At 42.4% G+C, this 23,455-nt stretch overlaps 1 protein-coding gene across 3 annotated transcripts in view; it reads right to left on the bottom strand.

Moving 5' to 3' along the window:
* Window positions 1-14,524, bottom strand: part of SMOC2 (SPARC related modular calcium binding 2) — a 141,328-nt gene extending 126,804 nt beyond the window's left edge. For all 3 annotated transcript variants that reach the window (XM_031048588.2, XM_031048589.2, XM_031048590.2), the window contains exon 1: window positions 13,898-14,524. In XM_031048588.2, the coding sequence (XP_030904448.1) occupies window positions 13,898-13,972 (75 nt within the window). In that variant the 5' untranslated portion in view covers window positions 13,973-14,524. The remainder of the gene's footprint in view (window positions 1-13,897) is intronic.
* Window positions 14,525-23,455: the final 8,931 nt, after the last annotated feature.

Below are 23,455 nucleotides of genomic sequence, written 5' to 3'. Positions count from 1 at the left end.
CAGGCCATACGGGGACAGCAGGATTGATGGGAGAGATGTGAGCTTGGAAGACAAAGTGCATTGTGAAACCAATACACACCGTATGGGTTTGCCTATATAATGCGGTCAGAATGAATAACAGGTATCTCACTACTCCCAGTTCCATGAGCTTTTCTTAATGATTATGTTGAGGAACAATACACATACATGGCTTTAGCTCTAATTTAACAGGGTTGTATGTGGAGATAACAGCTGTAACATGAAAACTTTTAGAAACTGCCTTATAGCTTGCTTGTAGGACACAAAGTCTGTAAAAATGTGTCCATTTTATTTATAGCCCACTTTATTTTGGAACAAATGAAACACTTAAAAAAAAAACCTAAAACCAAAAAATACTGAAACTTGATTTTCTTCTCCCTACAGTTTTGCAGTGAGTACAGCTCCCTATTCTGTTGACCTTGATTACTGTCTCTTCCAGGTTGTACTCACTTCTATTTTTACCTGAGCCAGTGCCTCCACCATGTTCAGGTATTATCTTTCAGCCAATCTTTGGCTCCCAGAACAGATTCTGGAGCTTTCCTGCAGCATGTCATTGAAGAACGGCTGTGTCTTGGAAGAGATTTTCTCCTTGCTGCCACGATCAAAACCATGATTTTCACAAAAAAACCCTGAACCAACAGTCTTGTAATAATGGTTTTGGTGGATGTGGGATTTAGCTCCAATTTATCAGCCCCCTGTCAAGACAGCAAGCTGTATTTGCCCTGTAGTGAAAGGCAGACAGGATTTTATCAAGTTTTATTTCACAGATTAGTGGCTATTTCAGTGGAACTTTAAGTTCTGTAGCCACACTCATTTGTCAACAAATACAAACATGATGACAAGGTTGATTCAAGAAAGTAACACTCTGTAGCAACAGAGAGCAGCAAGAGGTAATATTGTGCCATTCCTCTGTACAGTATATGCCCAGTTGCACCCTTCTGTTGATCATCTTCTACCTGTATGTATAAAAAGCTGCCAACATGTTTGTTTTATTTGAGGGGCAGGGCTATGAACAGTCCCACCACCCAGACCAACCAACTTTATCATGTGTCTAAAGTTTCACATTCAAATATGCTCATTGACAGTTTTAGCTTCAGGTATTGCAATCATCTCCAAGCTCCTCTTCATGCTTCTGCCCTTACATGGGAAACCCATAGTCAACTTTATTCTCCTTCATTCCTTTCCGGAAAGCAAATAAAGGTTCCCTTGTTCCAGGGTCAAGAGGACACAGACATGTTCAACTTTGACTTGCTCAAACTCCCACTGGACCCAGGGAGATGTAGTGGAGGAATTTGGACACATCCATTATAAAGAGTATGGAATATTTGAACTGCCATCATACAAACCCTCTGGCATGTGTGTACCTCTACACCTGCAACAGCTCTATCCATGACACACAGGACATGGTCAGAGAGCTCCAAACTTACTTATGTTGAGTGTTTGTCTCAGACATTTCTACTCTCCAAATCACATGAGGTATACAAAAGCAAAATGATATTCCAGAGGGCCAGGACAGAAGCTGGAGCTTTATCAGAAAGGTCTGCATCATGGTGAGTCAGAATCATTTCTGACCTCTAAAAACAGCGTACAAGGGGGCAAACTGTCTCACTTCCCCTCACCCACCCTGTTCCACTATTTGAACTGCCTTGCAGACACCTGGCACACATCCCACCTCTTCTTAAACAATGCAGGACACAGAATGCGTGCAAATGATATACGCAGCCCTCAGGCCATTTTACAGTCACAAAGAACTGATACGAAATTAAGTAATCAGCTCCAATTGTACTTTGTTAACAACATCTAAAAGTCACTCCTCTAAACACCAGTGCTCTAGCAAAACCAGAAACATTAAAAAAATAATCACAGAGTTTCAAAAGGTGTTGACCTGCATTCAAGCAAGAAACACCAGGTATGAGAAATAGAAAGCATCTATCTCTGCCTCTCTCAGACACACATGCACACCTGCTTTGCTGCTGCTGACAGCAGATAGCTGCAGGGTTCTTCCTGAGAGACATCCTGCATACCACAAAATAGCTGTAGAATATGAACTTTGACCCCCTGCAGCTTTGATAGATTTGTCATTTCTCTCAGGCTTTTCCATCCATCATGCACACTCTTTCTAATGTTTAACTCATTTATATGAAGATCCCTCCAGGGAATTTCACTGCACCTCTGATGCTGCTTTAACTGGTGGAAAAAGTGAATTTTTACATGGGACTAGTCCTAATTGTAACCACCTGATTTCGTTGAACACTTCTGGGTGCTCCTTACTTGTATGAAATTAGTGTAATTTTCTGACATGGCTGTAAAACGAGTCTCACTTTGGTGTTTCCTCACCCCCAAGGGTGAAGAGAAGACTCAGGATAACAGGTTTTTAAGAAATTATTTGGTTTTGTGTCAAGGAGAGAAACTATGTAACTTTTTGACTGCTTCTGTCATAATAAGCAATTCAAACAGTAAAAGCTTTCTTTATTCATTTAGGATGATAGTCAGGAGAGCTACTAAAATAAAACAAACTATCGCCTGAGGCAGTTCCTGAAGTAGACTTGATCTGAGATTTGAAGGGAGATTGTGTTCTTTTCAGTCTTTAGGTAACACAAATTTATCAACTACCAAACACAGCTGCCCTGCAGCGTCTCCAACACATTCAAAACCTAAGAACTTAGACAGCTTGTCAAATGAAAACTAATACTAATCTCCTGTGCATCATCCCTTTCCTTAGACCAAAACACACAAACAAAAATAATTCAGATCAAAGTGGCCAGATCAAATTGCATAAACTCCAGAGGGAAAAAAATATGAAATCCTGGTTACTAATCCCATTTAAACTCCCCATACAGGAATTTTAAATCACATAGAAACTGGCTTTTCCCTTTGTTGGAAAACAAAAGAAAAAAAGCATTACATGGGAATGTATATAGTAGACCCCTGCATACACATATATAACTGACATGGGTAGTCTTAAGGTAGGAGATGGCAATCTAGGGAATTTACTGCAGCTGATGTGTAATATTTTGAAGCCCCAGGTAGCCTATAGGAAGATCTGTGCTCCTTGATAATGCTCAACAACCTTTTGAGGTTGTCAAGAGAGCCTTTTCCCAGAGGGTTCTTCGTGCTCCTGCTTCTATGGAAAGAGAGCATATTCAAGAGGTGGTGAATGTAGCAGCAAGAACAGCTTTCAGCTCTTTCATCTGCAACCACAGGATGTTAGTATTTTGCATACAGACCAATCTTGTTTTCTCCCCCAAGAAAAGGTAGGGAAGAGCAGTGGTTAAAGAAACTCCCAGCTCTATGCTGAACTACATGCAAAAATAGGAAGAAACATCCCAATATTCCCTTTATTCTTTGAAGGAAAGACCAGTCTGCATTGGTTCAGGGTTTTTTTTGTTGTTGTTTTTTTCTTTTTTGTTCTTTAGGGCAGAAAGAATTTTGCACCATGAAAGGAAATGCATACCACAGCCTGAGAACCCCAGCTTCAGGGCAATGATAAGGTTGAAACGCTAAGCTCATACAAGTCAGGAAATACCAAGCAGATGACACTTGGCCCACTGCGCTATGCAGAACCCCTTGGTCAGCAGCATGACAAGACTAGGGAATAGTCTCTTTTGCTCATTTCATCTTGTATTGCTGAATTGGGTGCTCCAATTCTTTACAAAAGGTAGATTAGGTTAAGAAAAAAACAAAAAGGAAAATGAAGTAGCAGCCTGAATACTATGTAGAGGATGTAAAGAAGAAACTGTGGCCCCAATTGCCTGCATGACACAATTTATATACCTTCTATTATTTGTGTTCAACATCATCTGTAAACAAGTGTCATTCAACATCTACTCTTATTTATTACTGAACCTGATAATGATGATATACCAAGGGGGTCAACCAAGAATTAGACTCTTTTGCCCAAACCTGGTACAAAGAGCTTACAGTCTATAAATAAGCAAGGCATATAAATACTGAAGAAGAAGATGTACTAAGGAAGGAAGATCAACTGTATGGAGAAGCAGAAGGTTGAAGAAAGATCTGCAGAGGCCAGAAACAGCCCAGTCAAAACCAAGAGTCACAAAGGAGGGCAACTTTGAGCTCCTCTGGCCTCGCTCCTATAATCAGTTTCTACCAGCTCTTTTCTTTGGTTTTACCTCAACACTACATTTATTGTGAATCGGTGATTATCTCACCAGTTCCTTCTTCTTCTGTGGGGTTTTCAGCAGCCACCAAGATGCAGAAAGCAATCTCTATCAGCCATTCCATCTTGGTGTCAGATATGTCTTTACCATCTAGTAGGAAATCATTATGAGTCTCTCACTGCCTTGGATCTCATCTTGTCTTGCATCCATAAACATACATAAATACAGACATTTCAGAAGAGCAGCACTGGCACCCGTTTTGGACTAGAGAAAATTACTGCACTAGATGCAGACAAATAGACATTTAAACTCTACTTTTTGTTATTTTTCCTTGAGAAAGAAATCAATTATCAGTGCATTAATATTGCCTTGTGATTTTATTGCAAACTAATGGAAGTCCATCACTAAGCAATGACAGAACTTTTGCTCTGGGAGTCACTCAGCACCTGGAAAGAGGAAACTTAAACAGAAGAACAATTTACCAAATGAACACTTCTTTCAAAAAATCTTTCCCTTCCTCTCAGAAACATAATTTATGGAACCTTTCAAGGAGGAAACAAAACGGAAAGACAAAATCTCCTGTTCAAAGTTCAGATTTGCAACTAAATCCACTTAGGCTGAAATCTATCAAAAATTTGACATGCTTGAAAACTGCCTTCCCAGGAGGGTGCAGTCAGAAACATAATCCCATTAAATACAGTGTGGAAAATAAATTGTGCATTTTTTTTTGTCTTTCTCACCAGAATTCATGTAACAAATGCCGCAAAAAGAAACATTATAGATAAATGTAATGAAATGAATAGGTCACTTTCTGCAGGCTGAACCCCTCCTGGTGTCCCACAGTCAAGAGCAGATCATATGTTAAGCCATATTTTCCCTATAGTCCACACCAGCCTGCTCTGAGCTCTCAGGAGTGCTAATGGTTAGTTAATGTTATGGCAAGCCATACCATTAAAGACATTTTCTTTTCACAGAAAGATATTCTACCTTCCAATAGTTTCTGTTGAGATTTGTTTTCCATTTCGGATTTGCGTTCCAGCAGGGACCGAGCAGACCGTGCTGCTCTTGTGCCCCCTCCCGTGGTGGATCCCTGAAGTGTCACAGAAGACAGGTGACCTCCCTGCCCCTGAGGATGCTGCGCAAGTGATGCCACGAGGCTGTGTTTGCAACGGAATGCACAGGAGGAGATAAAGCAGAAAGACCTGTATAGACTTCCCTCTTTGATTTTTAATTTCACGTCTCTTAAGTCATTGACGGCTGCCTCTCAAAAATATGAGATAATTTACTAAACAAATAAATGTATGGTCAAGTCAAAGCTTTCTTTAGTTTCTTTGTTAATAGTCTCTTTTATTTCTAAATCCAGTTGCAGGGACAAAGGCATCTTTAGAATATATACTCTCTTCTGTTACAAGGTAGCTCACTTGAGACCAGGTTTTACTTACTTGATTTCATTTATTTGATAAAAATTTTTACTTTAAAAAAGCTATTTTTTCACCCTAACAGGCACATCAGTCCATAGGATGGCTACTCACCTGTCTTGAGCAGTGCTATACAGCACTACTGGCATAAAAAGGTGGCAGTGACCAACCTTACAGAGCATAGGTCAGCTTCATTGGCACCCCTTTGGCTGTGCTAAGTAGCATCAATATTGATGCTAAAGCAAATAAGAACTACTTGAAATGCTATGATTAAATGCATTGAACAATTCTTCAGCTATGCAGATGGACATGAGGACAAATACATTTAATGGGGCAACTGAACCAGAGCTAGTTCAGAAGCCATGTTCAATATGTCCTTACGATACGTGCCTCTGATAATAACACTCCTTTTATGACCATTAGGTTCTCCTTGCCATGCCAAAAGGGAATCCAGGGTGTTTGGATGCCTATAGGAAGTCAAGACAAAGGCAAATGCACTGCAGCCAGAATGGCACACGTGCATCAGCCTCACAGCCTCATGCATGTATCAGCTCTTTCATTTTAGTAACTCAGCCTTTCTGATATGACACCAGTGCCATATTTCCACCTTGTATTCTCCAGAAAGAGGTCCCAGACCCTACACTTTACCATCAACAGAAAGATGCCACTGTAATGACAAGCACCTAGCAAAGAAAAAGGTTCTCTAGATTGCATGATTTAGATCCCAGGCAGATCACACAGTTTGAGCTCTGCGATGCTTCAGGACATTTGATCTGGCTTAACATTTCTGTTCACATAGTCATGTTATGGTGAAACTGTAGTTAAATGGTTTGTGTGTCCACCAAAATGTCACCCTCCTTTCTGGCCTTCCTTCAAAATAGTAATGAGACTCAATGGCAGACCTTCACTCAGACTAAACTCCACCACTCCTCCACTTCATTCCAGGCAAGAGCAAGAGAAAGTTAAACCGAGTCATTGCCTTTCCTCCCTGACATCCACACATGCCTGCAGTCTGTAGGTTTTCTCTCTACTGCAGCTTGCTACAAGGACTGTGGTGAGTCCATCCTGATTAGCATTAAAATGTTTATCTGACATTACTTTCGCTTCAAAAAATGTACAGACCGCTCCTGACCATTTACACTGCTTATTCAGTGACAGTATCTTGCTTTAATACTGAACAAAGGTCACATTATAGATAAACGTATGATAAATCCAGCCTGAACAAAAAACTGTGAGCATTTTACAGCAGTAGATGAATCCTAAAAATCTGTAAAATACAGCATGCAGCCATGGCATAAATAAAAAGAACACTTGAGAGCAATAGAATTTTTCTTTGTTTTAAGTACTCTTTAGGTGCTCCAAGACAGATAGTCAAAGATTTATAGCATATGTATAACAGCTAGTTTGTACACAGTTTAAAAACAAACACCTAAAAGACAGGAAAGTATACTATTACATCCTCAAAACAAATTTAAGGTAGCACAGAAATAAAAAAGATCTTTACTCGGTGACTCAGAAGATGACAGAACAAGCAGCTTAAAGTAAATGAAAGAAAAATAAAAACCTAGGTTTTGGGTAGGTATGAGGTAAACATTCTTGAGCAAGTTTTCTAGCAGCACACTGAGCAAGCCAGGAAGAAAGCTGGAAAGGATTGCCTTCAGGAAATGTTTTCTCTTTCCATCCCAACAAGAATTCTAGGATGTATTCTCTATTAGCCTGGCTTCTCAGCAGCTGATGAAATACTTAGTGACCATTTTTAAAAGCTAATAAATTAGAAACGGGAGAAAAAAAAACACTTAAGGCCAGTTACTAACTCACCAATGCAATTTCTTCTGCAAGAACTGGCTAAAATTTGTGTTTAGGGGACTGACTCCACACAAACTTTACTTCATGAGTTCTGTGGTTAAGATGTGATGCTACATTAACTTTGCTTCTTTGAAGACCATTCATAATTTGGTAAAGTCATATTAAGAAACCCTCTGCTGCTAAGTGTTACCACATGAATCTAATACCAAACCATACGCTTTTGGGTAGCTTTCACCTGTCCATAACCAGTTTGTATCCTTGTATTCCATGCACACCATTGCACCACAGCAATGACTACAATCCAGACCAATTGCCTATGCAATGGGGCAACAAGGCAAAGATCTGAAAAGTGCTGGACAGAAAAAAGCTATACCTGCTCTTCTCTGATCAGTTCTTTGCTTATGGCAAATTTCTTGCTGCATCTTAAGTTATCCTTCTTTTTCCATCAGCATAAATTATTCTATGTAATATTACAATTTCAAACTTCAAGCTTTTTTCCTGAAGCATTTTCTCTTTTCAGGTTCATGGCTAGTGTTGCACTGGAAAATAATATGAAGGCAGTGATTATCAATTAACAACCAGAAGTGGCTAGAGAAACATCAACAGAAGCATATCCCATTAGACTACATGGGGCCATAGAGACCAAAATGATTAGCATCGCCAGGATTTTGTTGTAGAAGACAGTAGAGGGGCAGAGGAGAGGAGGGCATTATACACACAGTCAAAAACCATTTTGGCTATGCTACTTCTGAAGAAAGCATTCCAACTCTTCACCGTGAAAAGATCTTCATCGTGAATCTTTCATCAGAACAGTTTAAAATCTACCTCAAAACACAATATTGAATCAACCAGAAAATTATGAAGCATTTGGGGTTTGATCCTAAAGAAAACACTAAACGTTTGAAAACCCCTGAGTCCTTTGCAAAATGTAACCTCTATTCATCCTGCAGCTTCCCCAAGAACACATGAATTTGTTCAGATACAAAATGGCATTCTTAAACCAAACTCAGACCTTCATTTGCCGTTCAAAAATAGGCCTTTGATCCCAATTCTTTCTTACTCAGTTTTTAATTTTCAGGCGCCTCTGCACTTCCTGGTCTCAGGCCTGACAGGAAATGGAAGTACCAAAATACCATGAAAATGGCTGTGCCTGTGGTGAGGCTGGTCTGGCCAAAGAAATGGAAACACTAGCGAAGTCCTGAGTGAGCCAGGTCTTGAAAAGATTTGTAGCCCAATTTCCAAATGAACAGGGTTCAGATAGGTTTTGGATAGCAGCTAAACCTTTGGAGGCTTCTCAAAATGAACCAAACCTTGAGGTTTACCAGCTCTCAAGGAATACATACAGCTGTTCCTCGAGGTATTCAGTGGGCAATAGGGAATGGATGAAAGCACCACAACTGACCAAAATACGCACGATCTACACTTTTGTTTGTTTCCTCCGTCCTTCTCTTGCCTCCCCACCCATGTTCATTTCTCCTATTGAATTTCAGTTTTAAAATCTTATGGCTGTGCAGTCAACCTACCATCTCCATTATGTCTTTCACATTATAAGGTATAGTTTATGTTGGCTGCATGCAGAAAAATTACTCCTAACCCCTGATCAAAAGATTTGCTGACTCTTTCAATAATAACTCTCCCAGGTTTTGTTTTTGTTTTTTTAGTGGGAAGTGTCTTGAGAGTTTATTGGAAGGAAGTATTGTTGAAAGTGTTTTATTTTCGGAGCTGATGTACCCTTGGTTGTACCAATGCCCATTTGCAGTAACAATGCTGGTAGGATCTGGAGCCACTTACAGTTTTATTTATGGTCTTGGTTTTTCAGTCACAATTAGAGTAACTTTTCCAAATGTTTGTGCTTGCAGACGCCAACCAAATAGGTCCTTAACTTGGAAAGCTTTGATTGTGTTTAACTTTGCGTTACTGAACTACCTTAGTGGTCCATCCTATATTGGTGAGTGTCGTGGAAGCTATCCAGTGCATTAAATGCTATTGAATACTCACAAAGCCTGTGCCAAGGGAGAAAAAGGAAACAATTGTTCCCTGAAATTTTCAGCCTCTGATGAAAGGAACTTTTAACAGGCAGAGGTGTTCATTTCAAGAAGCGATTTCAAGCAAACTTTCTTCCTTTGTAAGATCTAGGATCAAAATTGCATTGAGAAGGATTCATGGTTCAGAAAGGCTTTGAAAGAATAAAATTAGATAGTTTGTAGATTAAGTCATCAAGATTTTAAAATAAGCAGGGCTATTGTTTGTACAAGTACATGCACACACACAACACTGCAACTGAGATACAAGATAAGCTGATGGTTCCAAAAATACAGCATAAACAAAGTAAGTGTGTTGGTAAGTGAAGTGATCATAAACTTACTTATTTGAACAACAAAATGGGCTTTCTTTAAAACACTGTGTTATAAAACAAAAGTACCTATATCTTCAAGATATGACTATTCCCCTAATACATCAATAAGGCTCAGCTCTCATCGGTTTCACACATCCAGAAATACACTGTGCACCTAACAGATCAGAATAAAATTTCAGCATTGCACAAACATTCCAACACATTACAAATATTGCAGACTATTACCTGCCTTTCCATAAACAAGGTAAAAGGACAGGATACTTAAGGTATTTTTTGGAATGTAAGAATGTTTTACATTAGTATTTGATACAAGGGGAGGGAAAATCCAGAAGCAGCCAAATTGGCTAGAGTCCCTCCAGACCTTACCATTTCTTATGAGACTGCTCTCAGTCTACCTTTCCAGAATGAAAACCATTGTTCTGTTGCCAATGTTTGTTTATTTGAAATAACAATAAATATCATACTAAGTAATACTCTTTGGCTGTATCTTTGTAACTATGTCTCAGCTAGCAATTCAGAAGTGGAATATTGTGTTTCCCCTCGCTTTGTTTACCATTGCAATATGCTCCTACTCAGAAGATCAGAGGCTAGGATCAACTTTAGCAAAGAGTATTTTCTGCTGACAAGAGGCCAAGACTGGTACAAACTCAAAGTCGTGTTGGGCTATCTAACTGAGTGAACACATGAGAACTTCTAAACTCCTGGACTCTGATGCATATCCTGGTTCCAAAATGAAGATTCAGGTGTGCATCAGCCCACCCCTCATGTTCCTCCTTTACCCTGGCACGCAGACAGGGACCCAAGTGGGTGCTGATTGGGTCCACAGTTTGAGCAGAGAAAGAACTGTTACAACACTCATACACTCACTTTAGATATAGCTGCAAAGACCAGGGGACCAGACTTTAGACTGCCTGATGCATCGCAACTGCTTGTTGCCTACTCTGATGGATCCACCTGCCTTAAATTGTCCTGATCACTATCATCAAGGTTATAGGAAGCCATATGCTCATCAGTCCCTGCAGACCTGCAGTTGGAAGTTAGGCAATCAGGAATCTCTTGGAGGTGTTATTTGTATGAAAATTAATGTCTTGCTAGTGGACTACCACAAAACTTCCAACATCTGACAATCAAGTGTTTACCTGAAATAGACATGGGTGGCTGTTCTGAGCATTTCTGCCCCAGTGAAATGCAAAAATATTATTCCTGACAAAACAGGGGTATAGCTCTGTAAACTACTGAAAGTCTTCTCCAGAAGCTACATGTCATGGTTTACAACACTGAGAGGGTGTACTGGCAGAGAAGGGGGGCTGAGGGAGCGGCTGTGTAGTGCTTAGTTGCCAGCTAGGGTTAAACCACAGCAGATACTTGCTCTGCTTCTGGAACCAGCAAGGACATAGAAGTTGAAACAGCACAGAAATCTGTTCAGACAGATGAAAATATGCATAAAGACATACACTGACACCCTGCTCCCTGCCTAGCCATTGTGCAGTTTATCACTTAGAACCTAGAGCTGTTCAACACTCAGGCAAGGAAAAAACCTCTGATTCATGCAGTCATCTTTTGGAAGATGACCTTAACTTTAGAGACACTTTTGCTAGAGGAAACTAAATTTATTATTGTGTCATCACTAAGGTTCATCTTATAGCAGATTTACAACTGCAGTTAAGGAGACTGTGCCCCTGATATTTCCACCACTTGCAAGCAAGCTGCCTATACTCATGACAGTGTGATACCATCAGGATTGTGCTCACCCTCCCCATATCATCCTGCAGTTTTCATGAAACTCGTGTCCACAGTGAAACATGCTTTGTCCCCATGGCCTCTAGTTATTTGTGAAAATACCAGTCTTTCTCTGTTATTCTTCTTACCACAAAGAAACCCAAAATCTTTATCTGTTGTGCAGAAAAGAATGGTAATTCTCTGCCATCATACACTGGCACAGCAGGTGATAGAAGTCATAGTTTCTTGGTCTTTCTACACAGGCTTGTTTTATTTTTCCTTAGAATTATACAGATACTATCCATGAATATTAAGAAAGGTATATGCAGGAAGGGGTTATGCAGTCTGTGAGCTGTAAGCAGAATGACTGCAGGAGTAAAGAATGGTTTACTGCTGTGGTATTTGTTGCTGTAATAGCATTGCCTTTTTGTTGTTGTTTAAACAGGGAAGTGGAAAAACAGTAGAAATAAACCTGCCTCATTCAAAGTTTAGTCTTGCTGGAAGATGAAAAAAGTATGTGGGTATGAGTGTAGTGTATATATGCTGTTTTCTTCCTGCGGGTGTCTGTTCATTATCCAATCTATGGAAGCACTCTGTCGGCTAGTATTCATGCAGGCTAGCCATCTCTGAAAGAAGAGTACAGACAGCAGAAAAACAGGAGAATCTAGAGTTCTTTACTGACAATGCTAGCTACCCCTATCGAAACGTTCAAGCTTAATTCAACCCAAAAGCATAACATCTCCAAAGCCATTACCTTTTTGGTAGCAGGAGGAGAATCCACCAGGATTCACATTTTTCTGGGCATGGTTTGTAAGGATGCGCTACTACATGGTGCAAAGATGAACAACACACACTCTGAATGGATGAAAGAGGTAACAGAGGGACTTCAGACATCTCTCAGCTTACACCAAAGTCAAATACATCTGAACAAGACTATGATATTTATTTTTTAAAGAGTTTGCACAACTGCCCTTGCCCAGATTTTTCTTCCCTTTTGTGAGGCAGGCAACCACTCACCGAATGACAGTTAGATTCAGCAGTGATTTATATACATCTGCTAAAAGACTTTGGCATCATTTGGATTATGGAACATTTAAAGGTGATAAAACAGGCACAATCAGTCTTGTTTCACACTTGGACAAATTAAGTTTTGGTAGCATTTCCAGTTTACTTCCACACTGATATTTGGAAGTTTTTTATGTACAGAAGAAAGAATATAACATTTAATCTCTTATAAATGCTGCTTGCACATTTGTGAAAGTGAGCTTGGAATTAAATTGCAATGTTAATCCGTTAACTATAATAGTACATATCATCTGACAGCCTAAGGGTGCTTCAAATGAGGTGCTTGAAAAGATGAGAATCACTTGACTTCATCTGTCCCACACTTTCAAATGCCACACAATACAAGATTCATGGAGCAAACTTATTCCTTCAAGGTTTCAGTTAGCAGCTTCGAATCTACAAATCATTTCCCCCAGAAAAATTAGACAAGGAGGCAAAATTTTTTCTCAAGAATTTCAGGTATGATCAGCTCAGCCATCCCCCACTGCCATGTGTCCTTGAGCTTTCTCTATACCCCCTTACTCAAAAAGGGGGGGGGGGGGGAAAAAATAAATTAAAAAAAAAAAGAAAATTAAAAAAAGACAAGAAGAAACCAACTTTCAGTATTTTACAGAAATTTTACAAAAGACTTAGACAAAAATAGTGCCTATTTCACTTTGCAACTGCCTGTAACTTTAGCATAACAAACTCCAAAGGGCAGAGCCTTCACCAAAACACTTAAAAACAGCTTGAAAGAGGTACTAGCTGTCCGTTATGTTTACTCAAGCACTTGTTTAAAAACACATTTAAGGAAAATGTTTTTATTTCTACAGATTGCATTAATTATAGCTTTGCAAACACTGAAAGCTCTACAAGAAGACTGAACCGAGCTATTAGCTGCAAACCTCAAGTCTTGGCTAGAGAAGTGCTTATGGCTTATTTAGCAAGCCTAATGAATTGGCTCACCCATCTCTAAGCAGAGTTCCATGTTTAGCACCACGGAGCCTGGAATAGCCAAAGAGGCTCGTTTCACTTCGCTTTATAATTAAAAATAAATTCAAATCGGTCAACCCAAGACGGCCCAAAGGCAGACCTCACTGCAGCACTATTCCGCTTCGGGCAAATAAAAGCACTAACGCTGTCATTAACATTGGCCTGAAGCTCTGCGGAGACCCACAGTAAACTTCCACTTAGCTGCCACGGGCCGCATGCTCCCCGGCCAGACGCGCAGGGGCGGCGGTGCCAGTCGCTCTCCGCGGTGCGGGACAAGCGGCGGCAGGGCTCCCCGCCGGGCTGCGGGCTCCGTCCTCCGCCTGTCTCCCGGCAGCCAAGACCCGCACGCCCGCCGGGGAAACGCACCGGCCCGCTCAGGTGCGCCCTGGGGGAGCAGAGCCCGGTGGCGGGAGGGGGCTTACCGTGAGGGCGGAGAGCTTCTGGGCCGGCACTGCCGGCAGCAGCTCCGGCAGCAGCAGCAGCAGCGGCACCCACATCCTGAGGCAGGACCGGTGGGCACGGAGCGGCTCCGGGAAGCGGAGGAGGGGGACTCTCCTTGGGGTGACGCTCCCCCTCCCCGACGCCTGCTCTGGCTCCTTTACAATCGCTCCGGCTGGGAGGTCCCAGCTTAAGTCCTGTATTTTCTTTTTCCCCACCGCAGCCTTTGTAATTTGGGGACGGGTGTACAGCAGGGAGGCGGCAGTTTCTCCCTCTCCGTGTCCCTCCCTCTATTCAAGAGCCAGCCCCGGCTCGGAGATGCTCCCGAGCCTCAGCCTCTCCCCTTTCGCCGTTTCGCCGCGTAGCACTGCCGGGGGGATCCGCCGGACCCCACCGCCTCCCTCGGGGAGCCGCGCCTCCCTCCGCCTCACACGGGCTGCTGCCTAGCCCTGGGAATCGCTGTCTTTCCCTTGCTGCTTCGTCTCCCCTGTGGAGGAAGAAGCGGCAGGAAAAAATTGGGACGGGAAGGGAGAATCCTCTCACACTACCCCTCCAGTATCCTCTCCGGAGGGAGCCAGCGGGAAGGCACTGCCGCAGCTGCGGAGGCTGGCGGTGTGCGACCTCACCGAGCCGCTCTTCCCCTTTTCCTCTTATCCTCCCCCCTCCCCAGCCCGGCCTCCGCTTTCTCCTCCCAGACCCACAGGTCCTCGACGATTAACCCTCCCCGGTGCTCCGGGGGACGCCGGTTTGCTCCCCCCCAAGGCTCATTCCCCCCACGCCTCCTGCTGAATTAACATGTGCAAATGCTGGCAGCCCCTAACGCAGGGGGAGGCTGTGAGAAGTTCCCCGATGCACCCCGACGCACTCCCGGTGAGCTCCGATCGTGGCACCTCCACCCGCCCGCTGCTGCCAACCGGTGTACCATCGGGGTAGGGAGACGAGTAAGGATCAAGGCAGCCAGGTTTCTGGCGGGGGCAAAAACCGAAGAACAGAGCTCTGAGGAGCAGGGCGGGCAGCAGGGCATAGCGGAGGGCTGCCAGGTCTGCTGTCTCGGCAGGAGCAGGCATTGCCTGCCTCTGCCCGAAGCAGGGTACACCGGAGAGATGCGTGTGGCAGCAGAGCTGCCGCTACACGGGCAGTAAATGCTAGGTGAAACCTTCCGACGGTTTTGCGCTTTTCGCACTTATCTTTTAGGGGAGCTAAATAGATGTGGTTTATTATTTCCTTACTGAGAACCGCCAGAGGATTTCCTCCCCTCGGCTGCCTGAAAGAAACCCTTCTGCAATTCTGTCAATGGAAGAGTTCCCCGTTCCTCCCCTGAGACCCGCGACTCGCTGCCAGCCTGCAGAGGTAGATCCCCACTGCTCAGTGGTGATACCAGGGAGTCCGAAGCTACCAGGACTTGATTTGCTCTCAGGAGGTACGCATTTGTGGGAGAGGACCAGGGTCTGAAAGCGCTTTAGGGAGGCTGCGAAGTGGCACGCTCCCAGCGCACAGGGGACAGACAGCTTCCCCAGAGGTCCAGATCTGACCTTGCAGGCTTGTCACAGCCCGGCAGTCACACCTCAGTCAGGGCTCGGGATGGAGTGCACTCTCCGGAGCAGCAGCTGCATGCACAGTGAAGCAAGGCAGAGAGAAGCAGATGTTAATTACAGGCAGACTCTGTGTGCCTTATTTGAGGCATCTAGTGCTGATTTTTCCAGATCCTACGATGTTTGAGGCATACAGCCAACAAAATAGTCACAGCTTCAGATCTCAGGTGAGCACCCAGAGACATAAGAATTTGGAAAGCCCCCCTTTCAAAAAGTTAGGTTTTAAACAACTCAATTATTTGCACAAAGTATGTGCCTGCATGTGTGTTTGCATGGCAAGTAATATCTCCTGAGCTTTTTTAATGGGAGAAAGAAAAGAAAGCTATGATGTTATTGCCCAGCTCAGAGCACGTTGAGACCCTTCACTACACCACCCAGACCTCTTCCATCACTCTCAAACTAGCTGCATCTCACACAGAGGTAACAAATTGCCACTTCCTGCAATAGGCAGTGCAGGACATTTTTCCGGTGTGGACTTCACAGCCCTTTTCTCTCATCTGGGAAGTGGTGAAACTTGGCAATGTTGATGTTTGTCAGAGATGGAAGGAGCTTTTTTTTCCTGTGACCATGACTCCAGCGTCTTTCATACCTCATGATTACTCTCCATATGCACTTAGTCTTGTTTTCCCCTTATCAAACCTGTCATTCCCATTGCCTTGTCCATTGAGTCAGTATCACCTCTCCGGAATCGTCTTCCCAGTCCACTTCCATCTCCTGGCCCACTCTGCTTCCCAGTTCACGTCTAGGTGCCCTTCATCACCAAGCAACCTATAGCTCTATGCCTGCTTTCCCTTCCCACACTCTTTGTAGCTTGCTAGTCCCACAGCCCCTTCACCTTAAGCGCAGTGTTCTGTGCACTGCTGGTGTAAAGCTAGCAAAGGGGATTCACAGTGAACAGTCCCATTGTTCTCAGTCTGTAGGTCTGTCAGGACCTACTAAACAGCTGCTCAGATTTGATATTGCAGTAAAAAAAAAAAAAAAATCCTTGCTCAGAATAGATGAGAAATCTAACAAAAACAAGCTGCAGGTTTTTGAGGGTTTAGGACTTAGTCAAATTTGAGTGGATTTCCACAGAGCTGGCAACAGCCAAAAAGGCCAGAACTCTGCAAAAAGAGAATACTAAGGTCCAGAACTGGTGGCATTATGGCTTTAAAATAAAGATGCCTTGCCAAAATATACACTATTACTTTGTCTACTGTCATTCACCCAGCTTTTTTTCTTAGAAGTCTTGACTATACCACTTAACATTTCTTCTTCCCTTTCTTTGCCCCTCATACCAGAAGATAATGCAGCCTAAACTAAAGTAAGCATTTTTAAAGGAAAATGTGAGACCAAATGATAAAAAACTGGCAAAGTTTAAGCAACTGAAAATAGTGGTTTATAATGTAAAAGATAGAGAGATTTTAAAGGGCAGAGCTTCTAGGCAGCACCATGGTGGTAAGAAACTTGCCTCCAAGGACTTCTAGTTTAATTAGATAAGGAATATAAAAAAGAAATAAATGTTTTTCCTCATTACGTCTGTGGAAGGACTATAAGGCAGTCACATCAGTGACTTCCTTACAGAACTTAATATCCCATTTAAAAAGGAGACAGATTTCCAGAGAACCCATGGGTCCATTCACAATATATGGTGAGCATCCCCTCTGCATAGATGGCACTGAAGGAAAATTTTGGGTTACATTACTTGCTGTAGTTCACCAATGGAGGGTGTATCCTGAGCACATCTCTCAGCTGCCATGGCCAGATGTGTTCTGGGTTATGTCAAGGTTAATTTTGACTTAGCTGCCACCTCACACCAGGACCATGTCCAGAGTTGATCTGTGCTACATTAGGAATCATTCCCAAGTTTCCTGAGGTCCTACACTTCTGCTCTCATTGTGAGGCCAATGTTTTCTCCTCTTCCCCCAAGTCTTTGTAGAACTGTTGTAGAAAGCAACTCAGATTGTTCAAATGAGTGAGCTTCATGGAGAAATCCTGTACAGTTTAACAGCAGGGAATCCAAATATAAAGGAAACATTTTGGGAGCATTTACTAGGGCATGAATGCTTTCTTTTCATGCTTTCACTAATGTTAGAAAAAGCAAAAGGGAATTATCTCTTTGCTATAGAATTGTGCAGGCTGCTTTAAAACCCTGTGAGCAGTTGACCATCCTGGCATTGTATTCAACAAGATTGTTCCAATAAGGATCTTTAAAATTCTAAGTGCCAGAAAAGGAGAATTATCTGGCTCTTAACTATCAAGGCTACAAAAAGTAGATCTCTTAGGTTTCAATGTAGTACTGGAAAGACAGGGGTGTACCACTACTTGGCTGGGGTATATAAGCATTCAGGAGTTTGTTTCTTGTAGTGGGATCAGGTGTTGTCTGGCAGAGGATAATGCAGTTCTTAGAGCTTCTTTCTCTCCCATGGATTTCTGGCACCCTCCTTCAAAGAATTACTGAGCAACCCTGTGCTCTCACCTGCTTTTCAAGGTTGCTGTTTCTCAAGCTGCAAATGCATTCTGCCGCTTGACTTGTGGTATATGTAATGCTTGATTCATTTTTAAAATTTGGAAAAATAATGGGAAATAATATTAAAGGTTAGGCAAACAGTTCTTGCAATACTTAGAGAATATATGGGCACTTACAGACATGCAAGCAAGTAGAGAACAGTTATTTCTATGCTGTGTGGGTAAAGCCCATCTTTCTCTCCTATGTTTCTACATTACTGGGCATCATGAATTCCTGGTCAATGACAGAGACCAATTGGGCCTGTAGCAAATAGTAATAAAATAGAAGTAATTGTTTGTTGTTTTGTTTTTTTTTGTTTTCTCGTAAAACATTATCACTTAGCTTCTTATAAACAAAGACACTAAATCAAAGCCAAATGACATCAATGGAGAGTCCCCGATTCTGTGAATAAGAACATTCAAAACTCACAAACAGCAAGAAGATGGAGTCCAAGAGGTAAGTAGGAGTTTGTGGGACTTCTTAAGCAAAAATTTTAAAAATTACCCATTCATTTAATTGTTTTTTTTTTAGCAGAAAATGATCTGTAAACTTCTTTAGCAAGCACTTGTTTTAACACAGCTATGAGCAAGAAGCTGATGGTGACTGAGCTGTGCTCTGTGCCATGTGAAATGTGGGGTGAAATTTTAAAGTGTTTATGGGAACAGCAGCTGAGATCCTATTTTCTGAGAGCTACACATCCTTCATTCCAAAACACCAAGGTCCACCAGTTATTTGATCATTAAAAATCAAGTCATCAAACTGGCCTTTTAGACAGGGGACAGAACATGGAAATCAAGTGAACATTATGGAGGACCAGGCCTGTGTGTGGCTAGTTGTCCTTGGGAAAAACAGATAGTGTTGAAAAACATCATCCTTCAGTTAGACTTTCCAGTTTCAGCATGTTGCATTTTTGATTATTAGAATTTTTCATTATTAAATTACTGTATGGATTTTTATCACACTTTAGTGAGTGGGCAGTGTGAGGAAGAGGACATAATGCTTCAGGGCAACAACAACAACTTGCTTTGCATCTTGCAGGGTGAGCGCAGTACTAATACCTTTTCAATCTGCCAGAGACACAGTTCTGCTATGCTGTCCCCATCACCCAGCTCCAGCAAACTCTACACTTCTCACAAGGTCTCTTGTTGCAACATAGAGAAAAACATTGCTGCTCACTCACTCACCTTGCCCTAAATCACCCTCCTGGGATTGCCATGACTGTGGCCACAGGCACTCCTCCTTCGTCCAAGTGCAGAACTGAAGGATGGTGTGGTTGGGATCAGGACCAAACCCTGAAAAAACAGCTGGCTCCTGCAGTTAAAGGAGCACCTGGGATGTCATGAAGAATGTGGGTACTAGTAGAGGGAGGAAAGAAAAAAAGAAGAAAAAATATATCCTTTTGATAATGTTGTTCACAAACTCAATCTGCTGCTGATCATCTAGAAACAGCATTCTGCACAGTTCTCAGAGCCTTGGAAACAAACCATACTGTGGAGAATGTCAGTGGGAGGACCTCTGTCTGGGAGGGATAAATTCAATCCCAGTGATTGTAACTAGATTTGCACCAACCATGAAAACTGTGTAAGAAAACAGCTATTACATGAAGTGAATTACTGGCTGTAAAGTGCTTTTCTGAGGGTGAGTGGAGTAGCTAAAGTGACATAGGATGCAGTAGAAAAGAAGAATACAAAATAAAAACAGAAGGTGGAAGCCATAAAATAGCTTCAAAATCGTTGGGCATAAAAGTAGAACGCGCTTATCTCATGTTATTACTTTTCCCTTTCCATGGCCAGACTTCTTTTGCTATCACTACCTGTTTGCTATATCATGTTCCAGAGGAAGTCCTTTATACCTTCAAACAAAAGAAGGAAAAAACAGTGTGAATGTGAACATGTAGGAAGTCTTCTTACTGGGAAGATCCTGGGCAGCTGTCAGAGGTGTGCTACTTTAGCATCCCATGTGCACTGCTTCTCAGAAGAATAGATAGAGGTCTGTTGTTGGATTAGATGGAAATGTTTTCACAGAAGTGTGGTATTTTACCAGTGGAAATTTCATGCAGTCCTAAATGTGGAATAAAAAGCTAGGTAAAGTGCATGAATATTTAATCTCCAGACCCCAGCACTGACATTTGTATTGTGTACCAGCTTGGGATTTCAGATGTGTAACCCCACAGTAGCCCAAAATCCATTACATTCTCATGCCTTTTCCTCAGCCCTGTGTGAAGTGAGCTCTGTGATCCCAAGCCAGCCACCCATGGGCAGGAGGTGTTTGCAAAGCCTTCACCACACCGAGCAATCTCAGCCCAGATGCCAAAGCCTAAATGGGCCTAGAGCCACACCATCACCAATGACAGAGATCAACCCAGGACAGGATGGAGGCAAAGCTGCCTGAACGTGCAGGGCAGCCATCCTTGTTCCATCCCACACTGTTCCTGCTTCATATGTAAACAGAGGGCTTCAGTCTTCAGGGCTGTTACTGTGGCACCCTGCACAGAGATTAATGCCTTTTAAGAAACTGAGAAGTAAAAAGCAAACATGCATAGGCTGGTTTTTCCTCACCTCTTCTCCTCTTCTTTCCTATCCTCTCCCAATAATGAGCACACAGGAAAGAAAAGTGTTTTTTCTCTTTTCTGCCCTCAGTGACTGTGCAAGGAAAAACAAAACCAGTCCTCTGTGCCAGGTGGGAAAACAACTCATTACTACAAACACAAGCTTATCTGCAGGCATGAAATACTGGAGATGTGAGGAAGAGGGTGGAGAGTACCCTATAATTTGGGGAAAGCAGCAACAGCTGCCCTTACAGGGGTGGGGGTCTGCAGCAGATGCCCTCAGCCAGTTTTTAAATTCTTCTGAGGTTAGGCAGAGGAGTAGGCACTTCTGGGGGGAAGTGGCACTATCAGCATGCTGTGGTCTGTGTGAAAATCACTCTGTGTGATCTAGCCAAATTCTGATCTGCAGTGGGTAGCAGTGGCTTTTAGTCCATTGAGAGTCAAAAAAATGACAAATAATGAAAGAAGCTCAGTTTAACTTTCAAGAAAAAAATGCTACAGTTTGGGGGAATGTCCATTTCTTTTTATACTTACAATTTTTCTTAGGTGCTTTTGCCCAGGTGGTGAGGTCAGGTACATTAGCATAGTCATGGTAGTGGCAGTAAAGCAGCAGGTTATCATGGCAGTGGACATGACTGTGTTTCTGCTTCTAGTTGCTTCTTCCCTTTGGTTTTATTCAGTATTTCAGAGACTGTGAACTTCCTGGACTTACCAAAAGCTGCTTGTGCCACCAGAGGGTTTTTTTTTCACTTTTGCTGACTACTAAACTAATTAACAACCATACATTTTGGAGAACATGTTGCTGAGTGCCAAGGTTTCTTCAAAACCCTTAAAAAATCCTGTAGTGTAATGTCAAGAACTCATTTGGGCATGTGCTGCTTTACCACTTTAGAGAAAAGACAATATTATTTTTTTGTTTTAAAGTGAGGCAAAAAGCAGCAAGTTTTATGGGTTTTGGCAGGCTGGTCTTTGTTGCTAGCATTTCCCTTTAGGCTGACTTAGTGGTGAGCTGCTGGCTCTGCATGTCTCTGAGGCATGCAGAGGAAAAGTGTAAAGAGGGTGGCAAAGAGACAAATTTATAGCAAGAACCATGTGGAAAGACATCATGAACAATTGAATAAGGACCTGTCTGCTTAGACAAACAACCTGCCAAGGCTTTTTCAGTGTAGGGCTGATGTTAGACAAAAAGTTAATTTCTCAGAGCTGAAGAAAACCTTTCCTCCTCGCTGTGGTTTTAGATCTCTGACAGGCTCCATAAACATTAATCCATAAGGTGTTTAAAAATTTTTGCCTCAGCAAAGATTTTTGCAGGTTCTGCGGTTTGTATTTATTTCTACGGAGTGACTACAGCACGAGAAGAAAGATTCGTGCTTTTGAACTGTAAACACTGGCCCACTTGAGAGACACAGATATGAATTACACTAAATATTTAGTAAATGATTGGCTTCCACTGGGAGAACAAAGTATTTTGCATTGGAAGAGATACAGAAAAAAAAAACAGGGAAAGAAAATCCAGTAGTTTCGTAACTCTTTTTCTAAGAAAGAATGTGAAACACTATCTGTAACTGGCACCTTGTAACCCTTAGGTCATTTGGCCTTTCCTGAGCTCACAACCAGAGTTGGTCAGAAATTCTTCAGTGAAATACGATTATGCGTGTGCATGTGTCAGACAACAGCAGCTTTTAAAAAGCTATGCTCTTTGTGGAGGCACATCAGTTGCAACATAATCCTTGTCAGGAAAGATTTCTTGGACCCCAACAAGTGCTTCTGCTGAAAAACGGACAAAGCTCTGCTCCTGAGGCTGGCCATAAGGCTGGTGTTTGCTATGTCAAAGGTACAAGGAGACCCCTCTTCGAGCTCCTGTGCTGCCTGACTGATGCTCAGCTCTCCCACTTTCCATTCTAACCACCAGTTCTATGTCCTATGGTAGCTGTGCCAGATGAGTGCAGAGGAATGAAGGGATCCTTGGGCAGTGAGCAGGGCCAGGGCTGGGGAGATGTTTCAGTAGGAGAGGGACTCAGATCTGGTGCAGCTGATGTGAGCAGGGCGGGGATGCACACCTTTGTCTCCTGTATACTAGGTGAATGTCCCAAGCAGCTGTCTAGCATAGTGTCCCTGCTTGGTTTCTCAGGAGAAGTTTTTGCTGGTTTTCTGTCTCAGTGAAAGAAACGCCTTGCAGCTCTGTTGGCAAAAATCACTTGGGTTGCCAGGGTATGTTATTTCATCCTTGGAACCAGTGTGCTGCTTGGAGTTGCACCACCCCTCAGGGGTTTATTGATATAAAAATTCCAGCATAGATATACTTGCAAACTCTTCCTAGTGTACACTGTGCCTGTGAAAAAGAGTATTTGAGAACATTTGGCATTAACAGATTTTATATTTTTTTTACACATTTATACAGTAATGTGGGATAAACACATTAAAGTAAGTTAGGCTAACAAATTCAATGCCTAAGCAAATATTGTAGGGTGCTTTGTTAGACTGAGGCTGACACTGGAGTTAGGGAAAATAAAGCAAACAACAGAGTTACTTTTCTTTGAGATTTATCTGTGGCCAGCCCTATTAGCTGCAACAAGAATCTAAATGTCATCTCAAAAAAATACCCCAAACCATGTGCTGTCCTTAATGCCTGTAAATTATATTGACTTCAGTTGCATTCCTCTGGTGTAACTGAGAGCAGAATTTGGCCAAAAAGTATTAGTACTGCTCTTTTGACCACAGGTTTTATATTCTTCATGTGGAAATGTCCAACTAAATATCAGATAGCTGATCAACTGCCACTTTGGCAGTCAGCACAGATCACCAAGACCAGACTTGGTGTTGTTGATCTCGGTACCACAAATCAGAGGGAAAATGTGGAGAAATAATCTGAAGAGAGCAACAGAGAGCAGGTCTGGCTTTCCAGGTTTCGTTA

The sequence above is a fragment of the Melopsittacus undulatus genome, chromosome 3, assembly GCF_012275295.1.
Source record: "Melopsittacus undulatus isolate bMelUnd1 chromosome 3, bMelUnd1.mat.Z, whole genome shotgun sequence".
NCBI lineage: Eukaryota > Metazoa > Chordata > Aves > Psittaciformes > Psittaculidae > Melopsittacus > Melopsittacus undulatus.
This window is presented reverse-complemented; position numbering and strand designations above follow the sequence as displayed.